We start from the raw sequence: 9,775 nt of genomic DNA, 5'->3' as shown, positions 1-9,775 counted from the left end.
ATATCTCACCATATCTAACTGTTTGTTCCTTTTTATATATTATTGGATAAAAAAAAGCTTCAATGGTAGACATCCATAATGGAATTTTTAAGTAGTATTGTCTTTTTATCTTCTCCCAATTTAAAAACAGTGCCTCTCGAATATAATGTCTTCTAAAATACCCCTATGTTTTAGTTCCCTTGTACCAGAGGAAAGCATGCCATCCCAACAGCAAGTCATGACCTTCTAAAGTCAATAGTCTACTGTTCCTTAATGTTATCCATTCCTTTACCCACATCAAACTTGTCGCCTGGTAATATAACTCCCAATTGGGCAAGGCAAACCCTCCTCTTATTCTTGCATCTTGTAACAGTTTTAGTTTTATTCTTGCTTTTTTACCCTGCCAAATATATTTCAGCACAATTCTATTTAAGTCTTCAAAAAACTCTTTCCCTAATCGGATTGGAATTGTCTGGAATAAATATAAAATTCTAGGCAACACATTCATCTTAATTGTACATATTCTCTCAATCAATGATAGTTGTAGTTTTTCCCATTTTATCAGATCTGTCACAATCTGCTCTTTGAGTTTAACATAGTTATCCTCCTTCAGTGTGCTACATCTTGGTGTAATATATATCCCTAAATACTTAACCTTATTTGTGACCTGTATTTTTAAAATTTCTTCCAACTCTTTCTTTCGTCTTGCTAACATATTCTTTGTTAATATCTTTGTTTTATCTTTATTTATTTTCAAACCTGCTACTTTTCCATATTCTTCTATTTTTTCTATTAATTTAGGTGCTGTTTCCAATGGATCTTCTAATATGAATACCAGGTCATCTGCAAAAGCTTGCAATTTATACTCTTCCTTTTTGATTTTCATTCCTTTTATTTCTTTTTCTTCTCTAATATTCCTATTCAATAATTCCAATGTTAACACAAACAGCAGAGGCGACAATGGACAACCTTGCCTTGTTCCTTTTCTTACATCTATAGATTCTGTTAATTCTCCATTTACCATAATATTTGCAGTTTGTTCATGGTATATTGTTTCAATGGCTTGAATAAATTTTTTACCAAAGCCCATTTGTATCAATTGAAGTGAAATGAATCACCAACTCACATTGTCAAAGGCTTTTTGTGCATCTAAAAACATCAAGGCCATTTGCTTTTCAGGATGCGCCTCATAATATTCCAAAGTGTCCAGAATAATTTTCACGTTGTCTTTGATTTGTCTCTTTGGCAGCAATCCATTTTGGTCAATATGAATAAAATTATTTAAGTATCTTTTCAGTCTTTCTGCCAAGATTGAAGCAAAGATTTTATAGTCTGAATTTAGTAGGGATATAGGTCTATAATTTTTAACTTGCTGTGTGTCTGTATCCTCCTTCGGTACAAGTGTAATATATACTTCTGACCATGTTTCGGGTATTCTTTTCTTGAGCATAACTTCATTCATAACTTCTAACAGGTGAAGATCCAATATTTCCTATTTCCAATTTTTTGTCTTGTAAAATTCCTCTGGCAAACCATCTGGACCTGGTGCTTTACCAACATTCTGTTTTTTTAAGGCTTCTGTTAATTCCATCATTGTTATGTTCCCTTCTAACATTGTTTCAATATCTTTAGGTATCTGAGGTAAATTCGCTTTCTGTAAATATTGCTTAACTTTTTCTTCTTGAATATTCTCTTGAAAATACAATTTTCTATAGTAATCTTGTATAATTGTTTTCTTCTCATTTCCATAACAAACATGTCCTTCTTCATTTATTAGTTGAGTAATCCTTCTTGATTCTCTTTCATTTCTCAGTTTATAGGCTAGCCATCTGCCTGGTTTGTTTGTGTCTTCAAAGTAATTCTGTTTAGCATTTTTAATTTTTTGTGCTAGTTCCTCTTTTTCCATTAGTCCCATTTTCTGTTTAATTATATCCATTTTATTTTTAATGTCTTTTTTTGCAGGGACTTCTGTAAACCTTTTTCCAATCTTTTATAATCATCCTCCAATGTTTTGAAAGTCTTTTTCTGTTTTATATTTCTTTTCCTTGTATAGTCTATTATCAAGCCTCTTGTGTAGGCCTTCATAATGTGCCCCAGAGATTTTGTAAAGAATCTTTTCTATTTTCTTTAAAAAAGAAAATGAGTTCTTTCTCTATTTTCTGTTTAAAGTCTTTTTCTTTTAATATCGTATTATTTAAAGTCCATCTAGATCTCCTCTTGCATCCTTTCCAAATAACTGTCACTGGATTATGGTCTGCCCAGGTGCTTGTTTCTATTTCAATCTCTTGTATGTTAGCCAGTAATTCTGCTGGCATCCATATCATGTCTATTCTAGACCATGATGCATGTCTGTTTGAGTAAAAAGTGTATTGTTTACTTTCTGCATTTCTCTCTCTCCGTGCATCTTTTAAGTTAAATTCTTCTGTTATTCGAAAGAAAGATTTTGGTAGTATCTTTCTAGCTTTCTTTGTTGATTTCTGTGTTTTATAGTCCAACCGATCATTAATTATTCCATTAAGATCTCCCATCATACAAATATTAACATAGTCCAATTCAATTATATTTCATATGTAATTTCCTGTAAAATTCTTCTTGGTTATCATAATTGCATAAATTGCAATTAAAAGTGTTTTAACATTATTTTCCATTATTTCCACCATCAAAATCCTTCCATCATCATCTGTGTAAATTAGTTCTGCCAAAATTGTATCTTTAATATATACCACACCCCTTTTTTTAGATTGTGCCAGTGACGTAAATAATTTCCCTAATTTTTTTTTGTTTCAATATATATTCATGTTGTTTTTCAATATGTACTTCTTGTAGGCAAATTATATCAAATTTTAATTTCTCTAATTTGTGAAATACTTTCCTTCTTTTAGTAGCCAAATTAAGTCCATTTATGTTAATCGTAATAAATTTTCTTTCATCCATGTTAAGCTTTATAAGGGGTTTTTCTTGCTCTAGTATGTCTTAATTCTTGTTGCAGATGAGATTCTGCTGAAACGTTGCTACAACTTTAAAAGAACAACTACAATGACGTGGGAAAATACCCGAACAAAGCCGAATGCCATATATATATATATATATATTCTGAGGTTCTCGCGGGTATTTGTATGTGGATCTTTGGTTATTCGGGTTTTCTCCTGCGTAGATTGGAAGTATCTAGGCAACGTTTCGATGAAGTCTCATTCATCATCTTCAGGCTTGTGTCTTCAGCTCTGTGCTTCTCAGAGTGATGTGAGCTTGCAGCTGCTTCTTCCTTTTAACTGCTAGTGGGGGTGTGACTTGATTGGGTGGGGGCTTGGCTGTGTTCTGATTGGGTGGGGGTATATATATACATACACATACATACATACATACATACATACATACATACATACATGATTGGGTGGGGGTGTATATATATACACATACATACATACATACATACATATATATGTTTTCTTAAGTTTTCGCAGGTACTTACATGTATGGTATTCAGCTTTGTTCGGGTATTTTCCCACGCCATAGTAGTTGTGCTTTTAAAGTTGTAGCAAGACGTTTCGGCAGAATCTCATCTGCCATCATCAGGCTTCTGTATTGTGTTCATCTGTGAGTCAGGCTTTTACAGTGGTTTCAGATTTGAATTTGGGGCAGCCTATTGCTGTGCCAGAATGGTTTTTTCTTCATCCTGATTGGTTGAGAGTCTTGGTCTGTGATTATTGGTCTTGGAGTTTGCTGTGTTCTGCTTGATTGGTGTTTCTAATATCTTCTGTCTGTTTTTTGGCTCTTTTTGTATCTTGATTGGCTGGCAACATTGTGTTACTTTATTGGAGGCCTTTAGTGCAGCTTGGCTCCGGGTAAATGGACGGCTATCATTAGTTAGGAAGCTAGGTTTCATCTGGGTGCCTGGTTGGGGTGTGTTTGAGCTGGAGGTATCAGGGGGGATCTGTTTGTGCCCAGGTGTTTGCCTGGCTTGTGGTGTGGAGATTTTTTTGTTTGTGAGTGCAGGCTTCCAAATGATTGACAGTCTGGTGGAATCATCTCTTCTGTTCATGCTTTCTGGTCTTTTTTCAATCTCTATGGCTTCTCTGATGATTCTGTGGCTGGGGTTTTCTATAGTGGCTAGGGTTTGGTGCCATTGAAGTTGATGCTATGACCTGTGGCTTCCATGTGTTGGACTAGTGAGGAAGTGTGTTCCAGCTTTTTGACTGCATTTTTGTGTTCATCCAGGCGGTACTTATTCTTCTATTGGTCTGTCCAATGTATGTGGCCGGGCATGATGCACAGGGGACTTCGTATATGCCTTGGTTTTCCAGGTCAATTTTATCTTTGGGGTTTCTGAGGATGGCTGCTATTTTTCTGTCTGTTTTGAAGGCAGTCTTGATGTGGTGTCTGTGTAGTATCTTACTAATTTTGTCTGTAGTGCCTCTTATGTAGGGCAGGACAGCTGTTCCATAGGTCTGTTCATCTTCTGGGTCTCTATTATGTCTCAGTGTGTTTTTGTGGATCAAGCCGGTGATTTTGCTTTTGTGGAAGCCGTTGGCTGTCAGTACTTTGGTCAGGGTGCATAGTTCAGTCTTAATGTGTGTCTTGTCTGCCAGGCGTTTGGTTCTAGTAATTAGTGTTTTAGCCACGGAGTTTATCTGTGCTGGGTGGTGGTGGGATTGGGCGTTGAGGGAGCGGTTGGTGTGTGTTTTCTTCTGGTATATGGTGTGTCCTAGTGTGCCATCTGTTTTTTTGTAGATTAGTACATCTAGGAATGGTAGTTGTTTGTTTGTTTCCGTTTCCATGGTGAACTTGATTTTGGGGTGTGTGCTGTTTAGGTGTGTTAGGAAGTTGTTTAGGTTATATGGCAAAACAAACGAAGAGGAGTTTCAGAAGATAACAGCTGCTATTATTCACAGTCTACAGCACATTAATCCTGGCTTAAATCCACAAACCTCCGAGCTTTGACCGTTGCTTCTCCACGTAAATTAAACGTTTTGTTCCTGACAAATTTTCAAACTCAGGCGGATCCTTTTATAGTTATTAGGGCAACAGTTAATTTCCTTAATTACTGACTTGACCTTCTCCTGCTCCAGCTGGCCTTGCCTCTTAAAGCGGCGTCTATTCCTAACATCTAACCAACAATTCTCCAAGTTCTCGCTCTCACTTGAAGACTCTCTTAAAACTTCTCTGTCAGCCATTCCCGCTGATGATCAGATACTGAACCAGAGGAGGTCAAGGTCCTGACCATTCTACTAAATCAGGTCTGTCCTCTCTTGTCACGTCCATCTCCTCTTCCTGATTATCATTCCAATCACTGAGCCATGCTGGCTCATATTTCTCTGCCATGTCCTCCTCACTTGAACTCATATCAGCCACAGGAGCTGAATCCAAGCCCGGAGCCACAACATATATATGTATGTATGTATGTATGTATGTATGTATGTATGTATGTTGTGACTGGGAGGTTTGAGCCTGCTGTGCGCTTTGAGTCTGATGTGTCAGAAGACACAGGTTCGAGTGATGAGGAGGGTTTGGCATTGGGATTTGAGCCTGCTTTAATGGGAGATGCAGACGTGAGCCAGGAGGATGAGGAAGTGTCGAATCACCATCCTCTCCAGAACCTTCCTCATCAATTATGCCTCAGGTGTCAGCAGATGATCGACAGAATGTGCCGGAGTCCTTGGGTGATGATCAAGCCGATGAATGTTGGGTTGATGTAAGGACTAGACGTAGGCTGAGACGTCAAGCACAAATTGAAAGGAAACGCCAAATCAGGGACTGAGTAGAGAGACTGACATGCCCCTTTAAGGAATATAAGGAGGCATGTTAGCTTGGAATCTCCGTTCCGGTCAAACTTTGTTATTTACGTTCGCAGTTTGGAAAAAGTTTTCTGTTTGCCATTTGGCTCTGATTTGCCATTTGGTGCTGCTTGTTATCTGGATTTGCAGACAGCTTTTGGGAAAGCTGCCAATGACGACTTCAGCCAGAGGAAAGTTAACTCTGTTGTTCCTGATATTGTCTGTTCGTGTTTTTTCCTTTGGACATTTGGACTCTCACCTTGTGGCCACAGGTGAGACAGAACATATATATATTTACGTAGAAGCCACACCCACCCAGTCACATGACCAAGTCACCCCCACAAATTAGGCCATGCCCACAGAACCGGTTGTTAAGAAATTTGAATCCCACCCCTGGAGGAGGGTTGGACTAGATGACCTATAAGGTCCCTTCCAACTCTGATTATCTGTTATCTGACTTCAGGCATCTCCTGGAGGCTGTTTTACAATGCAAGAAGACTTCTTGTCCCCAATTTGGGTCTGAGCCTGGTGCCAAAGCCAATGAAAGACACCAGACATGAGGTGCAGGTTTTCTGACTGCTTTTTATTGGAGTACTCCAAGGAAAAGGGCTCCTGGTCAAAATGCCAAGAGCCAAGAACAAAGGATTGAGTAAGTTTTTCACTAAAGGAGAAGGTGGGAAGGTGGGATCATAAGAAATATCATCTAATAAACATTTTAGTAATAATTCTACAATTTGTTCTATTGGTCTCTAGCTGTTCCTATTCCCAAGTCTTGGCTAATTAATGCCCTAGGAATGATCTAATACACATTTAATTTACTGCAGGCCTTTTAGCTGAGGTCTGCAAGTTGGTGAACTGGTGTTACTTTTATCAGCTTTCCAATTAGCCAGGATAGTTACAAGATTTACAAAGAATGCATATCTCCTGTGGATAAGCATTCTTTGTTCTTGCCAGACAGACTCCACAATTAATCTTCCTGATTTACTTTGAAGTGTGTGCCATGACCTGGCTTTATTTTAGCAGATGGCCCATCAGACTGGGGCTGCTTTCTGCTTTTAAGAACATGTTTTTTCCATTTCTCCTTTGAGGAAATATTCTATTGTGTGCCTCTCTTAATATTAAGAATAAAGAATATTTTAATCTGGGGGGGGGGGAGGGCTTCCTACAGGGTCAAACGCCCTGTGCAAAAGGGGCCTCAGAGAAGTATCTTTGCTCCTTTTCCAGAATTCATAGGGCATTTACTGAGACGAGATTTTAAACAATTACACTGAAATCAAACTTCGATATTTTTCCCCCACATCGCTTGCCCCGCATATTGCCATATTCAATTGGGAACCTGACATCTTAGAAAAGCGCTATGACCTCTGTGACTCTTGGGAATCCCAGAAGTCTAACTTGAGACCCGGAAATTCCTGCCACAGATTCGTCAGCCGGAACCCTGGGGAGACCGAAAACAAAGCCGAATGGGAAAACCCCTAGAGCTCCTTTGACTCGCCAAAGAAGGCCGAGCCCTGAACCTGAAGGGCCGAGAGTTTCGATAACCACCACTTGTCTCCACCGAAGGCAGCCAAGTCCTTTTGGAGAGTCGGCAATTAGGCGGAGCTTGAGTGTATGGCGGAAGTTGCCGATGTTCTTCCGGGAAGGGCCGAAGGTGGCTGTGCGTTGAAGTCAGAGTTACACACGGAGCAAGCAATAGGAAAAGCGGCGGCGGCGCTCTGAGGCGGACTCCCCGGTTGCTTGGTCCTTTCCCTGGCTCGGCCTCCCCGCCCTCATCGTCCCGTCTCTCTCGGCCGGCCAAGTTAGGCCGCCGAGTCGTCCTCCCCCTACTTTCACTCTCTCCCTTTTCTCAAGAACTGGGCAGTATTGTATTGGGCCTGGCTGCGGTAACCACTGGGAGAGGCCGAGGCCGGGGCCGGAAGGGCCAAACAACAGTTAGCCAAGGCACCAGAAACCAGCCAAGATGATCAAGCTATTCTCGTTGAAACAGCAAAAGAAGGAAGAGGAATCGGCTGGCGGCACCAAAGGCTCCACCAAGAAAGCGTCTGCCGCGCAGCTCCGCATCCAGAAAGGTTAGGGGGAAGGTCGAGAGACGGATGGGCAGCTGCGTTTATTTCTAGGTGAAAGAAACAAAGCCAGGCCGGTGAGGGCAGTGGTGCTGTTTCTTCCGTGCCGTAAGGATCAGTAGGTACCTCCTGTCAACGATAGGATTAAGACTTTGTCCACCGAGGGCTTGCTGTCTCAGTTGTCCCCGTTGATGAACATCACGGGCTGTTGGGTTTTGGTTTGTTTTTTTTCATTTTCGTATGGTGGTGCCTTAGTGCTTCGATTTTTCTCAATATATTTAGTGATCCTCATAGCAGCCAAGCTTTGGTAAGTGTGACTGGAAAAGCCCTTCCTGCTAGTGGCTGCTTGGTGAGTTCATGGCAAATCATTAAACTAGGTATGTCCTACCTAATTCCTTTTACTCACAGAACTCTTTTGGATCTTAGTCTGGCTTTTGAAACTCGTAAAGCAATGGTAGTCTGATTTTCTTCATATGATGAGTTATAAACACTATATAATAGGCTAAAGTAACTTGTTGATACATGAAAACCTTTTCAAACTGTAGATTGCTGATTTTTGTTTCTTGTCCATCCTCCACAAAGTTTTGGCTATTGAACAACTCCATTTTATGCTTTATTATAAACAATTGGAGTTAGACTAGGCTGTGGGTTGTTTTCTATTAATCTTGGACACATGCAGTCTTTTATAATTTCAAATATCCTGTTTAAAATAACTCCTCATTCAGAATAATCCATGCCTATAACTTACAATTACATTACAGTAACTTGATTGTCCCTTAATAGTTGTCAGTTCTTGTGTACATGCACATATTTTGTTTCATTTTTGTATGATATACAGTGAATCAAAATTTCCAACAAGCTATCCTGGAGCCATTTTAGGAAGATTAGAACATCATGAGATTGGATCAAATTTCCCAGTTTATTTTCCTGTCTTGTGGTCAAGAAACTGTTGACTTACTTTTTTCCCCCTTTTCTAAAACTTTTCAGAGAAATGTATCAGTGTTGACTAATGATTGACATAAAGAAGAATTATATATTTTGGTTTGGGAATAGAGGCTTTTCTATTGATTTGGTCACAAATCTCTAACCAGCTGCCTTCTCTAAATTGACAATTCTGCTTTTCCTGCCAGATATAAATGAACTTAATTTGCCAAAAACATGCGAAATAGACTTTTCAGACCAGGATGATCTTCTCAACTTCAAACTAGTTATCTGTCCTGATGAGGTGAGTGATGTGGGCATAGGAAGGAACTGTTTAACATGGTACTACATACTGTGCTGTTTGAGTCTCTGAACCCCATAATCAGTGCATTAGTAGGCTGTGCCCAGTGCTGGCTGAGTTTCTCCCACCTCCCCTTTTGTGTTTTTCTCTGGATAAGGGATGATCGATAGAACTTGGTTTGGGGAACAATACTTACTGAAAATAGCTTTAATCATTAGGGCTCTTGTAGTTGAAATTGTACAAAGTACATGTAGTCCTTGAGTTACGACCACAGTTGAGCCCAAAATTTATGTTGCTAAGTGAAACATTTGTTATGAGAATTTGCCCCATTTTACAACTTTTCTTGCCACAGTTGTTAAGTGAATCATTGCATTTGTTAGTAACTTGGTTGTTAAGTGAATCTGGATTCCCCACTGACTTTGCTTGTCAGAAGATCACAAGAGGGGATCATGTGACCCCAGGACACTGCAACCGTCATAAATATGAACCACTAGCCAAGCATCTGAATTTTGATCATGTGACCATGGGGGTGATATAAGTGTGAAAATTGGTCATAAGACAGTTTTTTCAGTGCCATTTTAACTTAGGTCACTAAATGAACTGTTGTAAGTCAAGGACTACCTGTAGTATGTACCTGTAGTTTGAGTGTCCTGGGATATTCCCTCTTGATGATGTTCATTGCATCCTGCCATATTTCTTATTTACTTCTTATATGTATCCTTCTTAGCTTGTCACTGCAC

At 39.5% G+C, this 9,775-nt stretch overlaps 1 protein-coding gene across 1 annotated transcript in view; it reads left to right on the top strand.

Moving 5' to 3' along the window:
• Nucleotides 1–7,194: 7,194 nt before the first annotated feature.
• LOC113427456 (NEDD8-conjugating enzyme Ubc12-like) overlaps nucleotides 7,195–9,775 on the top strand; it is a 57,848-nt gene continuing 55,267 nt past the window's right edge. The window contains exons 1-2 of the mRNA XM_087947831.1: nucleotides 7,195–7,819; nucleotides 8,944–9,038. Of these exons, the coding sequence (XP_087803957.1) occupies nucleotides 7,711–7,819; nucleotides 8,944–9,038 (204 nt within the window). The 5' untranslated portion in view covers nucleotides 7,195–7,710. The remainder of the gene's footprint in view (nucleotides 7,820–8,943; nucleotides 9,039–9,775) is intronic.

The sequence above is a fragment of the Notechis scutatus genome, chromosome Z (genome assembly GCF_049901735.1).
Source record: "Notechis scutatus isolate UNSWTSFEM ecotype Mainland chromosome Z, rNotScu1.2, whole genome shotgun sequence".
Taxonomy (NCBI): Eukaryota; Metazoa; Chordata; class Lepidosauria; order Squamata; family Elapidae; genus Notechis; species Notechis scutatus.
This window is presented reverse-complemented; position numbering and strand designations above follow the sequence as displayed.